Raw genomic sequence first — 17,429 nt, forward strand, 5'->3', positions numbered from 1 at the left:
ACATCCTCCATTTTGAAATTGGAGAGAGGTGGAGCCAACATCCAGAACAGCCCAGCGGCTCTGCAGCCCGGAGCTGCAACTGATTCAGCCACAAGCGGCTCCGCCATGTTGGACTGGGCGTGGCAAGCACACTACCTGTTTTTGACCTAGGAATGTCACAGCTTAGAGTCTTAAGCGCTTAGCCATATAAAGGCACAAATCAAACATGTTTCTCGACAGTAAAAGAATTACAGATTCACAATAGGACAGATTCAGACATAAAAGACTTTTAAATGAGTCACAATGTTGGATGGATGTATGCAGGCTTGAAAAAAAAAGAATATAGAAGATAAAGTTAATGCCTTTTAAAAAAGGGTAAAGTCTTTAAAGAGACAGAATAAAGTAAAGTGATAGAGTAAAAATAAGCCACGTAAAAATGGAAAATTCACAGAGAGTCTGGATTATGTATTTTATTGTGTTTTCTTTGAAATTTTTGACTGTAAAGGAGCTAAGTACAGAGAGACATTTCATTATATGGGCTGCCAGGCTAGACCAGAATGGACATCTTAATGGTATGACTTCAGGATTTGGATCTAAGAACATGATGCTTTGGAAAAGAGTTTCTTCTTTTGTTTTCACAGAGGATGAGACCCTGTGGATTGCTTCTATCCCAATATGGTATGATAGACCACGCCCTCCTGAAAGGCTGCTGTGAACACCCTCAAAAAATTATTTCGCTCAACTGCCGACTGAGATGAACCTAGCAGACAGGTTATACCATGAAAGACCTAAATAACAACACCCCCATTCAGCAGGAAGCAGTTTGGAGAGAAAAAACTGCGCCCATATTCCCAAATATTGCTTATAAATGTTCTTTTACATTTAAAGGTAGATATGATATAGGTATGAATAATCTTCATTGGTATGGATTTTAAGGTCAATTTTGTTATATGTATATGTATTTCTGATCTTGGTTAAGCTATTGTGATTGTGTAGTTCATTTTTAAAAATGAAATGTATAATTAGGAAATATAGGTTAATGGATAATCATAATTAATGGTCAAGCTTGTAGTCAGATTTTCTAGATATATAGAGATATATTTCAGTTAGATAGATATTCTTCATATCTTTCAAAGACTGCAGGATATGGCATTTAATGTTTTAATAACTTAGGGTTTTTCATGACAATGAGACACGTCTGCTCCTGGCAGCACCAGTCTACTTCAAGAGGAAGATAGGCATCAAAGAGGCTCCTTATGGAGTTTGATAACCATTTGGGCAAGAAACTGCACTTGCCTGGACTATTGCATAAACTGGACACAAAAAACCCGCAGAGAGAGGACTGCTGAACTTGCCTAAAGGTGAGATGGTCTTTCAGGGTTCCTGATTCGTAAAAGAGTCTGCGAGACATTTTGCAGGACACAGCAGAAAGTGACTGAACTATCTTTGAAATTTCCTGCTTCATGGAAAAGTCTGCTGGATACTATGGGCTTGTACGCCGAAGATGGATGCCCCAACAGTACAAAAGAACTTTGGGTGACTGTCCAGGCAGCAAGATGTCTCTGTGATTTCTAGAGTCTTGGAAGTAGCTTACTTCTTGTTCACCTAGATAATATTATATCCTTCTGGAGTCTTTGATGGAGTTGAAGAATAGATAAGATAGTTATAGTTGTTTTCCTTTGTTATGATAAAAGATAAAATGGTTATAAATATTGTAACTGTAATTCCTACTTGATAACTGTTTTGTTATATGTAATTTTACTATGTTAAAGTGAAAGCCTTTCTTTTTTGTTTAAACAGAAAAAGGGGAAATGATGGAGGAGTGTCTATGTGTTACTTTCATTATTAATAAAGAAATTGCCTTGGCCCTTTAAGAGACAGAAAATTAGGTAGGCGGGGTAGACAGAACAGAATTGTGGGAGAAAGGAAGCAGAGTTGGGGAGACGCTTCAGGCAGTCGCCATATGCATTCGCCATGCTTCTCCTCTCTGAGATGGACGCAGGTTAAGATCTCTCCTGGTAAGCGACCACCTCGTGGTGCTATATAAATTACTAAATATGGGTTAAAGCAAGATATGAGAATCAACCAATAAGAAGCTACTGATAACGGGCCATATCGGTTTCCGTGTAATTATTTTGGGTAAAGCTAGCAGGGTAGTGGGACGCAGCCCCACCAACTCCATCTACAAACCAACAAGTGGCTTCCTCCAACACTGGTGGCAATGGGAAAGTCTATGGTGTGTTATATAGGGTTTAAAAAAGAAAAATACCGATTATTAATATTCTAAGTACAATTTTAAGTTTAAAACTTCCCCTCATTAAGACCACGGTCAGGAAGTATGTATGTGGCATAGACCTGTGTTCCCATCACTGGGGCTAGAGCAGAAGCTCAAAACCAGCCTTGGCTACATAGCAGGTTTGAAGTCAGCCTGGGAGGCATAAAACCAAAGACAAGCCCCATTCTCCACACACAGCTTCACTTCAGTTGCCACAGTCACGGCAGCCTTGCCTGCAGCGTGCACCATAGGCGCAGTAGCCCTTCTGGTAGTATTTGCAGATGGTGGATGGCTTGCTATTCGCCAAGTCATGTGAGAACAGGCACTGGCTGCCTTCGCGACACACGCCATGCATAAAATACCTGAGGAGACAAACAAAGAACAGCTGAGTCATGCCTTGGGGGGAAGCGGCATTCTCAAGAACTACATACCAGCCCCGCCCATACTGTTCCTTTTCCTTGATTCTAAACAAAGTGATTTTCCATGCACTACAATGACCCAAGACTAGCTCTTCAGAAGAAAAATGATCTCAAAAGTTTCTATATTAGAGGCTGGAGATTTGATTTTGTGGTTACTAGTACTTGCTATTTTTGTAGAGGATTCAGTCTCTGTTGCCAGCACCCATATCTTAGCTAACAACTATCTGATGCCCTCCTCTGGTTTCTTTCATCACTGCATGTGTGGTACATAAAAATACATGCAAGTAAGCATTCATACACAGAAAATATTTTTCAAAAACCCTTATATGGATAAGCTCTTGATTTATGTTAAATATGTGAGATGTAAGTTTCACAATTGGGAAAACATGTTAGGAAAACCCACTCTCCCCATACTCCCAGAGCTCTGGGAGTTAAAAGATGACTGACTGGGCTCAGGCCAAGTCACAAAGCCCTCTTCCCTATCCTTGCTGATTCACCTGTAAATGTAGAGATAACACCACCTACTGCTTCATGAAGTTGTTACAAAGACAGTGTGGCATCAAACAACATACGAGATGCTGGGCATGGTGGCACACATCTGAAATTAACTTAACACTCTTAGGATGCTGGGGATTTAGCTCTCTTCGTAGGATGCTTGACTAGCACGTTCTAAGCCATGAGTTCCACTCCCAGCACAGAATAAATCAGATGTTGTGGTACATGCCTAGAGTCCCAGCACTCAGAAAAGCCAGGAGGATCAGAAATTGAAGGTTATCCTTAGCAACATTAACAAATTTGAAGCCAGCTTAGATACGAGATCTTGACTTAAAGAAAAGCAGCTGGATGGTGGAGGCGAACAACTTTAATCCCAGCACTAGGGAGGCAGAGGCAAGGGGATCTCTGTGTGCTTAAGGCCAGCCTGATCTACAGTGAGTTCCAGGTCAGTCAGAGCTACACAGAGAAAACCTGTCTCGAAAAAACAAATAGAAGGTCTAGAGCAGCGATTCTCAACCTGTGGGTCATGACCCTTTTGGAGGGTTACATCATTATATATCCAATATATCAGATACTTACATTATGATTTGTTAAATTAGTTATGAAGTAGCAACAAAATAATTTTATGGTTCATGTCACCACAACATGAGGAACTGCATTAAAGGAATGCATCAGTAGGAAGGCTGAGAATCACTTGTCTAGAGAGATTGCTCAGTGGTTACGAACTCTGGCTGCTCTTCCAGAGTACCTGGGTTTGATTCCTACCCAACACTCATGGCATTACAGTTCCAGGGGGACCTGACACACACTCTTCTGGCTTCCTCAGGCACTGCATGCATATTGTACAGTCATACATACAGGCAGATCACATATAATATACACATATAAATAGAAATAAAAAGGAGAACCAGAGTGTACACTGGGCACAGGGATAGTTCTGGGATGGTGCACATAACAACATATATTCAACTTAACTACTGACAACACTAAACAAGACAAAACAAAAACCAGGGCTGGAGAGATGGCTCAGAGGTTACAGCACTGGCTGCTCTTCCTGCATTCACAAGGAGGCTTAGAACCATCTATGAGATCTGGTGAGCCCTCTTCTGGCCTCCAGGCATGCAGGCAGAACACTATATTCATAATAAATAAATCTTTAAAAAAAAAAACAAAGCAACTTTGACACACTTCTAACAAGTTTCTGTAAGTTACAGCTCAATAAACCCTTAAAGACGGGGGGGGGGGGGCGGGGAGGATGGCTAGACAAGCAAGCAGAACACAAGGGGTATGGGTGGTAACCAGGTGGTCAGCACATCTCGTCATCAGACTTCAAAATATGGTAAAAAATATAAAAGACATTTTTTGAGACAACCCACTAATGTCTTGAGTATGAACCAGGCCATGGTCCATACTAACTGGTAAAATGAGCATTTATTGAGGCTGGTGATGTAGCTGGGCTGGCAGTGTGTTCATCCACTATGCAGAAGGAACATCACTGGGAGTGGCAGTACTTGAGGTGCTGTCAGTCAGCTCTGCGGGTGGAGCAGTTCAAGGTCAGCCCTGACTACATAGGGAGTTCGTGATGCCCAAGTTCCAAGTAAAGGAAATGCACTGACACAGAACTGAACACAGCTGGAAAGAGCAGACTGTCGCTGTGAAATACCCTCTGTGCACTATGTGGATAGATGCTGCTATGATTGGCTTAGTTAGCAAGCTGACTGGCCAATAGCTGAACAGGATAAAGTTAGGCGAGAAAGTCAAACTGAGAATGATGGGATGAGGAAGGGCAGAGCAGGGGTGCTGGCCAGTCAGTCGGACACACAAAACACCAGAGCATAGATTAATAGAAATGGATTAAAGTTGTAAGAGCTAGTTAGTAACAAGCCTAAGCTATTGACTGCGCATTTTAATGTATATTAAGTCTCCAAATCAGTTGTTTGGGAAGCTGCTGTCTATTATTTGGGAACAGGTGGTCAGGACAGAAAAACTCCACCTACAGATTATAAAACTACATACAGCCAGACATACTCAGTATGTCTCAGAGGGCAGAAGTAGGCTGACTGCTGTGAGTTAATGCCAGTCTGGTCTACATAACAAGTCCCAGATCAGCCAGGGCCACGAAGTAAAACTTGTCTCAAAAAGACTAAACAAAAGGTGGGTGTGATAGAGCACGCCTTGGATCCCAGCACTCTAATCTCTGTGAGCTTGAGGCCAGCCTGATCTACAAAAAGAGTTCCAGGACTATTACACAGAAATCCTTTTTCGAGAAACCAAAAGCAAGCAAACAACAAAACCCAAAAAACAAATAATAATAATAATAATAATAATAATCCATGCACAAACCCCACAAAAGCAGAATGTACCTATCATGGAATATTATTCAGCCTTAAAAGGGAAAACATTCCCAACTCAAAACTCCATGACTGCTAAGCGACACGACAGATACATGTGAGGTCTCTGAACAATTAAGTTCACCAAAGGAGAGAGGAGAGATTGTTGGCAGTTAAGGGGGAGACTGGAGTTCAGCACGGTATTTTGTCTCACAGGCTGTGCCCTGAAGATTGCTTACACAACTGTGAATGTACCAAAGCCACACAACTGTGACATGCATGCCCTGGCAAAGCCTAAGCTATCTAGATTCACTTTAGCATATGTTTTTAGGGTCTCTACTCCTATGATGCACACCATGAGCAAAAGCAATGTGAGGAAGAAAGGGCTTATTTCAGCTTCAAGTCTTGGGTCACAGTCTACCAGTGAGGGGAACTCAAGGCAGAAATGCTGATGACTGGCCTGCTCAACTTGTTTTCTTATACTGCCCAGGGGTAGCACTGCCCACAATGAACTGGACTATCCACACTAATTACTAATCAAGAAAAAGCAGCAGCAGGCTGGCCTACAGGCTAATCTAATGGCCACTTTAAAGACCATGTAACTCTAGTTTTAGTTAGTAAGACAAAAAACCAAAAACCAAAAATCAACCAAGCAGGACATACAATAGTCTTTAAAAATTGCCATACACCGCCAGGCAGTGGTGGCACATGCCTTTAAACCCAGCACTTGGGAGGCTCAGGTGGGCAGATCTTTGTGAGTTCGAGGCTGGTCTGGTCTACAAAGCGAGTTCCAGGACAGTCAGAGCTTTTACACAGAGAAACACTGTCTCAAAAAGAAAAAAAGAAAAAGAAAATTTGCCATATATAGGATCTCATTTTGTTTAAAAATATAAACATACACTAGTATGCTAAAACTAGTAATCCTTGGAAATATTGAACTGTCTACGATAAGGGGCACTTACAGAAGAGTTAAAAAAGAGGGTGGAACAGATTCAATGCAATGTCCATCAAATCCTAGCAAAATTCTTCAAAGACCTCGAAAGAACGGTACTTAACTTCATATGGAAAAGCAAAAAACCCAAGATAGCCAAAACAATCCTGAACAATAAAAGAACTTCTGGAGGCATCACAATCCCTGACTTCAAACTCTACTACAGAGCTACAGTACTGAAAACAGCCTGGTATTGGCATAAGAACAGACAGGAGGATCAATGGAACGGAACAGAAGACCCGGATATCAATCCACACACACATCTTTGAACACCTGATTTTTGACAAGAAAGCAAAAAATATCTAACAGAGAAAAGAAAGCATATTTAACAAGTGGTGCTGGCATAACTGGATAGTAACATGTAGAAGAATGAAAATAGACCCATATCTATCATCTTGCACAAAACTTAAGTCCAAATGGATCAAAGACCTCAACATAAAGCCAGCCACACTGAACCTCATAGAAGAGAAAGTGGGAAGTACACTTGACGTACTGGCACAGGGAACCACTTCCTAAATATAACCCCAGCAGCACAGACACTGAGAGAAACAATAAATAAATGGGACCTCCTGAAACGGAAAAGCTTCTGTAAAGCAAAGGACACGGTCAACAAGACAAAATGACAGCCTACTGAATGGGAAAAGATCTTCACTAACCCCACATCAGACAGAGGTCTGATCTCTAAAATATACGAAGAACTCAAGAAATTGGTCATCAAAAGATCACATAATCCAATAAAAAAAAAAGAGTACAGACCTAGACAGAGGAATCTAAAATGGCTGAAAGACACTTAAGGAAATGTTCAACATCCTTTGGCAGCAGAGAAATGCAAATCAAAACATCTTACATCTGAAAGAATGGCCAAAATCAAAAACACTGATGACAACTTATGCTTGACAGGTTGTGGGGAAAAGGGAACACTCCTGCACTGATGATGGGAATGCAGGCTGGTACAATCACTTTGTATGTCAGTGTGGCAATTTCTCAGAAAATTAGGAAACAACCTTCCTCAAGACCCAGTAATACCACTTTTGGGTATATATCCAAAGGATGCTCAATTGTGCCACAAGGACATGTGCTCAACTATGTTCACAGCAGCATTGTTTGTCATAGCCAGAACCTGGAAACAACCTAAATGCAAGAAAAATGTGGTACATTTACACAATGGAGTACTACATAGAAGAAAAAAATAACGACATCTTGAATTTTGCAGAAAAAAGGATGGAGCTAGAAAGCATTTTTTAAAATAAGATTTATTTATTTACTGTGTATACATTGTTCTGCCTGCATACCAGGAGAGGGCAACATATCTCATTATAGATGGTTGTGTGGTGCGGGAGAATTGTCTGTATTCTGTCAATCATATTTTGAATAAATGCTGATTGGCCAGGCAGGAAGTATAGGCAGGTCAACCAGACAGGAAGTAGAGGCAGGGTGATGAGAACAGGAAAATGGTGGAAAGAAGGAAGCCGATTCCTCTCCCATTCCTGCCCAGACCACTGAGAAGCAAGATGTAACCTGCCCGGCTGAAAGGTATCGAGCCATGTGGCTAACATAAATAAGAATAATGGCTTAATATAAGCTACAAGAGCTAATAAGACTGAGCTAATGGGCCAATCCGTTTATAATTAATGTAGACTCTTTGTGTGATTTTTCTCTGGAACTGAACCGCTGGGGAACCGGGCGGGACAGAAGTCCCAATGAGCCTGGCCCTCATGTTACAGTTGTGAGCCACCATGTGGTTGCTGGGAATTGAACTCAGGACCTCTGGAAGAATAGCCAGTACTCAGCCCTAGAAACATTATTTTGAGTGAGGTAACCCAGACATAGAAAGAATTAATTCATAGAAAGTGAATTATCACATATTCATTCATAGGTGGTTTTTAAACATAAAGCAAAGAAAGCCAGCCTACAAACCACAATCTCAGAGAACTTAGACAACAATGAAGACACTAAGAGATGTAGATGGAGCGGCGGACCACGTCCTGCCACCTGGCTAGCTTTACCCAAAATAATTACACGGAAACTGTATTCATTTAAACACTGCTTGGCCCATTAGTTTCAGCCTCTTATTGGTTAATTCTCACATCTTGCTTAACCCATTTCTATTAATGTGTGTAGCACGAGGTGGTAGCTTACCAGGAGAGATCTTAACCTGCATCTGTCTCGGAGAGGAGAGGCATGGTGTCTGCCTGAGGTGTCTGCCTGACTCTTCTTTCTTTCTCCCACAATTCTGTTCTGTCTACTCTGCCTACCTAATTTTCTGTCCTATTAAAGGGCCAAGGCAGTTTCTTTATTAACCAGTGAAAGTAACACATAGACAGATGACCCTCCTCCATCATTTGTTTAAACAACCACCTCACGGTGCTACACAGATTACTAAATATGGGTTAAAGCAAGATATGAGAATTAGCCAATAAGAGGCTGAAACTAATGGGCCAGGCAGTGTTTAAAAGAATACAGTTTCCGTGTAATTATTTTGGGTGTAAAGCTAGCTGGGTGGCAGGATGCAGCCCGCAGCTCCTTCTACAAGAGAGACTCACATAGATTTAATCTACATGGGAAGTAGAAAGTAGAAAAAGACAAGATCTCCTGAGTAAATTGGGAGCATGGGGACCTTAGAGGAGGGTTAAAGAGGGGAGAGGAGAGGCAGGGAGGGGAACAGAGAAAAATGTAGAGCTCAATAAATATCAATTAAAAAAGAGAGAGAGGGTGGAGAGCTGGGCATTGGTGGAGCACGCCTTTAGTCCCAGCAGAGGCAGGTGGATCTCTGTGAGTTCAAGGTCAGCCTGGTCTACAAGAGCTAGTTCCAGGGCAGGCTCCAAAGCTTCAGAGATAACCTGTCTCAAAAAAAAAGAGGGGGTGGGAAGTGGAAGGGGAGAATAAACTCAATATCTCAATATATAAAGGGGTGAAAACTTTAAAAGCTGGCCAGACCTACAGTAGGCTGGTGGAATCTAGGCCATCACGTGTTTTCCTTATTTCAGCACCTGCACTTCCCAACTTTTCGGCTGAGAAACAATACACTGGTTTCTACAATGTGTCGGCTGAGAAACAATACACTGGTTTCTACAATGTGTCTGCTGAGAAACAATACACTGGTTTCTACAATGTGTCTGCTGAGAAACAATACACTGGTTTCTACAACGTTTCCATTGTAGTTAACAGTACATTGATGTTGCTCATAAATGACTGGGTGCAGTGTAAGCTATTCAGTTCAGTCTTATTCAGGCTCCCCAGAGTGCAGCTCTTATAAAGGTCTAAAAAGGACCCGGAAGGTCGCACCCATGTGAACTTCTAAGTGCAGGCTGAGTGTTGGGGAAGCAGAGACAGGAGCTGGAGCTGCAGCCAGCCAGCCCAGGAGGAGACTAGAAGAACATGCTGCAGGGCAGACAATGGGCCAGAAAGAAAGGGCAGAGAGGTGAGGTGTGGGCAGGCCTGCTGGGAGGCTGGACTGGGGACCATGCTACCAGCGCTCACCAGGCCACCTTAGCGTCAGCTCTAACACTGCTGCTCAGGAGTACTACACAATGGAAAAAATAATGTCATCTTGAAATCTGCGGGCAAATAAATGGATCTAGAAAAAAATCATATTGAGTGAGGTATCGCAAGACAAATATCATATGTACTCACTCATAAGTGACTTTTAGACATAAAGCAAAGAAAAACCAGCCTACAATTCACAATCCCAGAGAACACAGACAACAAAGAGGACCCTAAGAGAGACAGACATACATGGACCTAATCTACATGGGAAGTAGAAAAAGACAAGATCTCCTGAGTAAATTGGGAGCATGGGGATCATGGGAGAGGATAGAAGGGGAGGGAGGGAGGGAGGGAGGGAGGGAGGGAGAGAGAGGAGCAGAGAAAAATATATAGTTCAATAAAAACAATTAAAAAAAAATAAGATGAACCGAAAAAAAAACTGAAAAAATTCCACACTAGCAAGGTAACAGAACACCTGAAAGCTATAGAACAAAAAGAAGCATACTCATCCAGAAGAAGCAGATGGTGGGAAATAATCAAATTGAGGGCTGAAAACAATAAAATAGAAACAAAGAAAACAATATAAAGAATCAACGAGAAAAAAAGTAGGTTCTTCAAGAAAAATCAACAAGACTGATAAACCTTCATCCAAATAAGAGATAGAATATCCAAATAACAAAATCAGAAATGAAAAAGGGAATATAACAACATGGAGGAAATCCAGAGAATCATCGGGTTCAAAAACCTGTACTCCACAAAATTAGAAATTTTAAAGGAAATTGAGAATTTTCTGGGTAAGTTCCACATGCCAAATTAAATTAAGACCAAATAAACAAATTAAATAGATCTATAACCCAAAAGGAAATAGAAACAATCATCAAAAGCCTCCCAACCAAAAAGGCCCACCCAGGGCCAAATTGTTTCCGTGCAGAATTCTACCAGAAATTTCAAAGAGCTATACTGATACTCCTCAAATTGTTCCACACAATAGAAGAAGGAACACTGTCAAACTCTTTTTATGAGGCTACAATTATCCTGATACCCAAACCACACAAAGACAGCTAAGAAAGAGAATTACAAAAACCAATCTCCCTCATGAACATCGATGCAAAAACACTCAATAAAATACTGGCAAACCAAATCCAAGAACACATCAGAAACATCATCCACCTTGATCAAGTTGGCTTCATTCCAGAGATGCAGGGATATGGGTCAACATGAAAATCTGTCAATATAATCCACCATATAAACAACTGAAATAAAAAACCACATGATCATCTCATTAGATGCTGGAAAAAGCCTTCGACAGAATCCAACACCCCTTCAAGATAAAGGTCTTGGAGAGAACATGGATACAAGAAACATTCCTAAACATAAGAAAGGCAATATACAGCAAGCCAACAGCCAACATCAAACTAAACAGAGAGAAACTCAAAGTGATTCCACTAAAATCAGGAACAAGATAAGGCTGTCCACTCTCTTCATAGTTATTTAATATAGTACTCAAAGTTCTAGTTACAGCAATAAGACAACAAAAGGAGATCAAGGGCATACAAATTAGAAAGGAAAAAGTCAAACTTTTGCTATTTTTGATGATATGATAGTTCTATGAGGGAACTCCTATAGCTGATAAACACCTTCAGTAATGATATAAGATTAACTAAAAAAAAAAAAAATCAGGAGCCCTCCTATATACTATATACTAATAATAAATGGGTTGAGAAAGAAATCAGAGAAACATCACCCTTCACAATAGCCACAAACAATATAAAATATCATATGGTAACTAACCAATCAAATGAAAGACCTGTATGACAAGAACTTTAAGTCTTTGAAGAATGAAACTGAAGAGGATATCAGAAAATGGAAAGATCTCTCATGCTCATGGATAGATTAACATAGTAAAAATGACAATCTTACCAAAAGCAATCTACAGACTCAATGCAATACCCATCAAAATCCCAACACAATTTTTCAAATCTTGAAAGAACAATATTAAATTTCATATGGAGAAACAAAAAAACCCAGGATAGCCAAAACAACCCTGTACAATAAAGGAACATCTGGAGGCATCACCACCCCTGACTTCAAGGTCTATGATAGAGTTACATTAATGAAATCAGCTTGGCATTGTCATAAAAACAGACAGGTGGACCAATGGAATCAAGCTGAAGACCTTGATATTAACCCACACACCTATGAACACCTGATTTTTGACAAAGAAGCTAAAAATATAAAGTGGAAAAAAAAAAGCAGCTTCAACAAACGGTGCTAGTGTAACTGGATGTTGACATGTGGGAGAATCCAAATAGGCCCATATCTATCACTATGCACAAAACTCAAATCCAAATGGATCAAAGACCTCAACATAAATCCATCCACACTGAACCACAAAGAAGAGAAAGTGAGAAGCAGCTTTGAATGCATTGGCACTGGAGACCACTTCCTAAATATAACACCAGTAGCACAGACACTGAGAACAACAATTAATAATGGGACCTCCAAAGAAGCTTCTGTAAAGCAAAGGACATGGTCAACAAGACAAAACGGCAGCCTACAGAATGGAAAAGATCTTCACCAACTCCACATCGGACAGAGGGCTGATCTCCAAAATATACAAAGAACTCAAGAAACTTGACATCAAACTACCAAATAATGCAATTAATAAATGGGGTACAGATCTAAACAGAGAATTCTCAACAGAAAAATCTCCAATGGCCAAAAGGCACTTAAAGAAATGCTCAACATCCCTAGTCATCAGGAAAATGCAAATCAAAACTCTGAGATATCATCTTATACCAATTAGAATGGCTAAGATCCAAAACACGGATGACAGCCTATGCTGGAGAGGATGTGGAGTACAGGGAACACTCCTCCACTGCTGGTTGGAGAGCAATTGTACGGTCACTGTGAAAATCAGTATAGCAATTTCTCAGAAAATTAGGAATCAATCTACCTCAAGACCCAGCAACACCACTCACTTTTGGATGCTCAATAATACCACAAGGACATATGTTCAACTATGTTCATAGCAGCATTATTCTTGCCAGAACCTGGAAACAACCTAGATGCTCCTCAAAAGAATGGATTTTTTTAAAGTGGTATATTTACACAATGGATGGAGTAGTAACTCAGCAGTAAAGAACAATTACATCTCTAAATTTCCAGGCAAATGGATGGAACTAGAAAAAACTATCCTGAGTGAGGTAACCCAGACTCATTCATAAGTGGATACCACTCATAAAGCAAAGGACTACCAATCTACAGTCCACAACTCCAGAGAAGCTTGACCCCTCTTCCAAAAAACAGATGGAAGCAGATACAGAGATTTATAACTGACCACTGGACTGAGCTCCCGGAGTACAATAGAACTGAGGGAGGAGCGATAATATGAACAAAGGGGTCAAGACCATGATGGGGACACCCACAGAACCAGCTGACCCGAGCTAGTGGGAGATCACTGACTCAAGACTGACAACTGGATAACCTGCATAGGACCAAACTAGGCTCCCTGAATACAGGTGACAATGGTGTGGCTTGGGCATACATGGGGCCACTGGCAGTGGGACCAGGATCTAACTCCAGTGCATGAACTGACTTTGCAGAGCCTATTCTCTACAAAGCGATACCTTGCTCAGCCTAGGCAGGGGTGTGGTGGGGAAAGGCCTTGGTCCTGCCTCAACAAGGTGATGGGACAGGCTTAGATGACCTGGAGGGGGGCTTACCCTCTCTGAGGAGTGGATGGGAGGTGAGGTGGGGGAAGGTGGCAGGAGGAGAGGGAGGGTGAACTGAGATTGGTATGTAAAAAATAATAAAGAAAAAGAAAGACAAACAAAAGCTCTGAAATATCCTTTAATTGAGCACGAGCTATGAGACTCAATGCTAGCCATCACACCTGCACCACTCTGAAGCTAAGCTTAGGGAAAACCTGATAATACTGAGGTTGTTTTCCTGTCCAGTTGATAGAGCACAGGCTGCAAATCACTGAAGAGACAAGCCTCTGGCCATGTCTGTGAGGGACTATCCAGATTAGGTCAACTGAGGTGGGAAGATCCACCATGAATGTGATGGTACCATTCCTTAGGCTGGATTAAGACTGAATTAAAAAGAAAGAGTGAGTTGAGCACCAATAGTCATTGCTCTCTGGGTGTGATGTGAGCCACTCTCTCATGCTCCTCCTATCACATGACTCCCCTTCATCACGAACTGTAACCTCGACCTGTGATCAGAATGTATACCCTTCCTTCACTAAGCTGTTCTTGTCAGGTATAGCGCAACCGATACAGCACCACATGTTCTGTATGACTCAACAGGGCTGCAGAAAGAAGTCCGCAAATACCAGTTAGCCCTTCAACAGAAACTATTCTTTCCCAGAAACAGCCCTTAGGACCCTCTTACTTAGGAGACAGAGCTTTCAGATCAGGTTATCTCCAGGTACAAAAGAGAAAAAACCAAAAAGGAATCAAAATGGCTTGACTTAAGAACTATATAAAGATTTTTGTAGGGGCTGGAGAGATGGCTCAGAGGTTAAGAGCATTGCCTGCTCTTCCAAAGGTCCTGAGTTCAATTCCCAGCAACCACATGGTGGCTCACAACCATCTGTAATGGGGTCTGGTGCCCTCTTCTGGCCTACAGACATACACACAGACAGAATATTGTATGCATAATAAATAAATAAATATTTAAAAAAAAATTTTTTTGTAGTCACACATCTTAGAAAAGCCTTTAAGTGGTGGAATTAAACCATAAAGCAGTCAGGTGTGGTGGCACACACCTTTAATAATAGCAAGGGAGGGCAGAGATAGGCAGATCTGAGTTCAAGACTAGCCTGTTCTACACAGCAAGTTCAAGGACTGACAGGGCTACAATAGAGACCCTGCCTCAAACAATTGTCAAAACCATAAGTGAGCAATTTTGTAAGTTATTTTCACCGGGAGGTGGTGGCACACGCCTTTAGTTCCAGCACTTGGAAGGCAGAGGCAGGAGGATCTCTGAGTTCAAGGCCGACCTGGTCTACAGAGCGAGTTCCAGGACAGGCTCCAAAGTTACATAGAGAAACTCTGTCTCAGAAAACAACAAAAACAAATGAACAACAACAACAACAAAAACCCCAAAGCAACCAACCAAAAAGAACCAAGAAGACCAGATGGTGGTTTTTGTTCTTAAAAAGATAGTAGCTGGGCAGCTGCGCGTAGACTCACGAAACACGTGTGACCAGAGTGGCGGCGAACGGCGGCGGTGGCAGCACAGACACAGGAAATAGGCATAAAGCTTTATTAGAGAGAGGAGAGGGAGGGAGGGAGAGAGAGAGAGAGAGAGAGAGAGAGAGAGAGAGAGAGAGAGAGAGAGAGAGAGAGAGAGAGAGAGAGGGAGGGAAGAGAGGCAGAAGCGAAGCTTCTTCTCCGAGAGGAAGATGGAAAAGAGAGTGAGCTCAGGCTGGAAGCTGAAGATCAGCCTGCCTCAGCGGATGGGGAGGGAATGGACGTGGCTTGTCTCTTAAAGGGACAGGGACCAAAACCATAACAGTGGTGGCACGGGTGCAAGCCTTTAATCCCAGCATTTGGGAGGCAGAGGCAGACAGAGGATCTCTGAGTTTGAGGCCAGCCTGGTTTACAAGAGCTAGTTCCAGACAGCTAGGGTTGTTACACAGAGAAACCCTGTCTCAAAAAAACCAACCAAACAAACAAACAACAAAAACCCAGTAAGTCATTTTCAAAGTAGCCCGCATCAGAAGTAGGACACTATGATAGGAACATTTTTCTCCTGCAAAGAGAAGGTGTGAACACATGCGCATTCCCCCTCAACAAGGACATTTTAGTACCAATGATCCACAAGGCCGTGACAGACTGCCTCAAAGTCTCTGCTGCTGTGCTAAATCACCATGACCAAAAGCAACTTTGGGAGAAGCGTTTTCATCACTAAAGGAAATCAATAAAGGACTCTAGACAGGAGCTAACAATGAGGCCCTGGAGGGGCACTGCTGACTGGATCGCTCAGCCTTTCCTACAACACCCAAGACCACAAGTCCAGGGGTGGCACCACCAATATAGGGAGCTGGGCCCTCCCCCATCAATCAAGAAAATGAACCACAGCCTAGTCTGGTAGGAACATTTTATCAATTCCCTTTTCCCAAATGACTCTGGCTCGTGTCAAGAAAACATAAAACTAGCTAACACACAGATACTAACTGCAGTTTTCTGATAACTACTTAACATAAGCCACCTGGGCCCTGGGTATTTGGCTCAATTAACCCTTATGTCGAATTCAAAAAGAACTCTTCATAAAGGTGTCGTAATGAGAAGTAACAAGGGAAGTAAATGAAATGTTTATCACATAGCCAAACTACATCTCTGCTTTTCGTCCCTTTTTTTTTTTTTTTTTTTTTTTTTTTTTTTTTTCAGTAGCTACAGAGCCAGTGCTAGAACGCACTCTGTAGACCAGGGTGGCCTCGAACTGAGATCCGCCTGCCTCTGCCCCTCAAGTGCTGAAATTAACGGCGTGTGCCACCACCGCCCGGCATATGTTTTTTAATTCACTGAAACCAACTGAAATTTTTATAAACTGAAGCTCCTCTATCAAAAATGCTCGGGCGTGTCTTAATTTTTTTTTTGTAATTTAGAGTATTTTCATTTACATGTCTTGGGGGATAGCACAAGAGTCTAAACACGGAATTCATCGTATATACATACCCTGAAAATTTTATACAGCATTCCCAATAATTTTGTTTTTAATATAACAAAAATTTCATGGTGTGGAATTTTCCACTTGTAGTACCATGTCGGCACTCAAAAAGCTTGGAATTTTGAAGCATTTCAAAATTTGGATTTCCACATTCGGGATGCTTACAAGCTGTACTTCCCAAGCATGCAAATCCACAGCAAAGCCCAATAACAGCCACAAGCTCGTCACCGAGTTACGACGTTGCTACTCAACCCAACTATTTTAACTTCAAAATAGCAGTCACAAGAGTAGCTTTCTGGTTCTCCACCTCGTCTAACAAGCCATCCATCCATCAATACCGTCTTTCTGCTCCTAAATGTGTTTCGCTTTAACCTCTCTCGGTGGTCTCGGTTTCCTGCATCGCGAAATGAGCGATCATCTCAGGATAAGGAATGCGACCGGCCCGGGTTTCCCCGCAGTCGCCCCCGGCTCACTCTCTGCAAGCCGCCGCTGCAGATGCTCTGGCCGCTCCAGCCTCTCCGCGGCCTTCGGGTTTCTGCGTGTTATCCCCGCTGTACACGGCCCGCCACGGTCGGGCTCGGCCCCACACCTCCCTCCGGCCGTCCGGCAGCGCCCAAGGCCCTGCGGCGCAGCGCACTCACCTGCAGGTGACCTGCTTGGTGCTCATGGCGGCGGGGACACGGGCTGGAGTCTCACTGAACTCTCAGGGCCTCCACCGCCGTGGCCCAGCCCGGCCCCGCCCGCGCGCGCAGTTACGTCACTCTAGCGCGCAC

General features: G+C 42.3%; 1 protein-coding gene across 1 annotated transcript in view; it reads right to left on the bottom strand.

Moving 5' to 3' along the window:
- The window catches only part of Mkrn2 (makorin ring finger protein 2), a 28,367-nt gene extending 10,938 nt beyond the window's left edge, over nucleotides 1-17,429 (bottom strand). Inside the window, exons 1-2 of the mRNA XM_038320704.2 lie at nucleotides 17,298-17,429; nucleotides 2,488-2,616 (exon numbers count right to left, since the gene is read on the bottom strand). Coding sequence (XP_038176632.1) covers nucleotides 2,488-2,616; nucleotides 17,298-17,323 — 155 coding nt within the window. The 5' untranslated portion in view covers nucleotides 17,324-17,429. The remainder of the gene's footprint in view (nucleotides 1-2,487; nucleotides 2,617-17,297) is intronic.

This window comes from Arvicola amphibius, chromosome 2 (assembly GCF_903992535.2).
Source record: "Arvicola amphibius chromosome 2, mArvAmp1.2, whole genome shotgun sequence".
NCBI classification, from domain to species: domain Eukaryota; kingdom Metazoa; phylum Chordata; class Mammalia; order Rodentia; family Cricetidae; genus Arvicola; species Arvicola amphibius.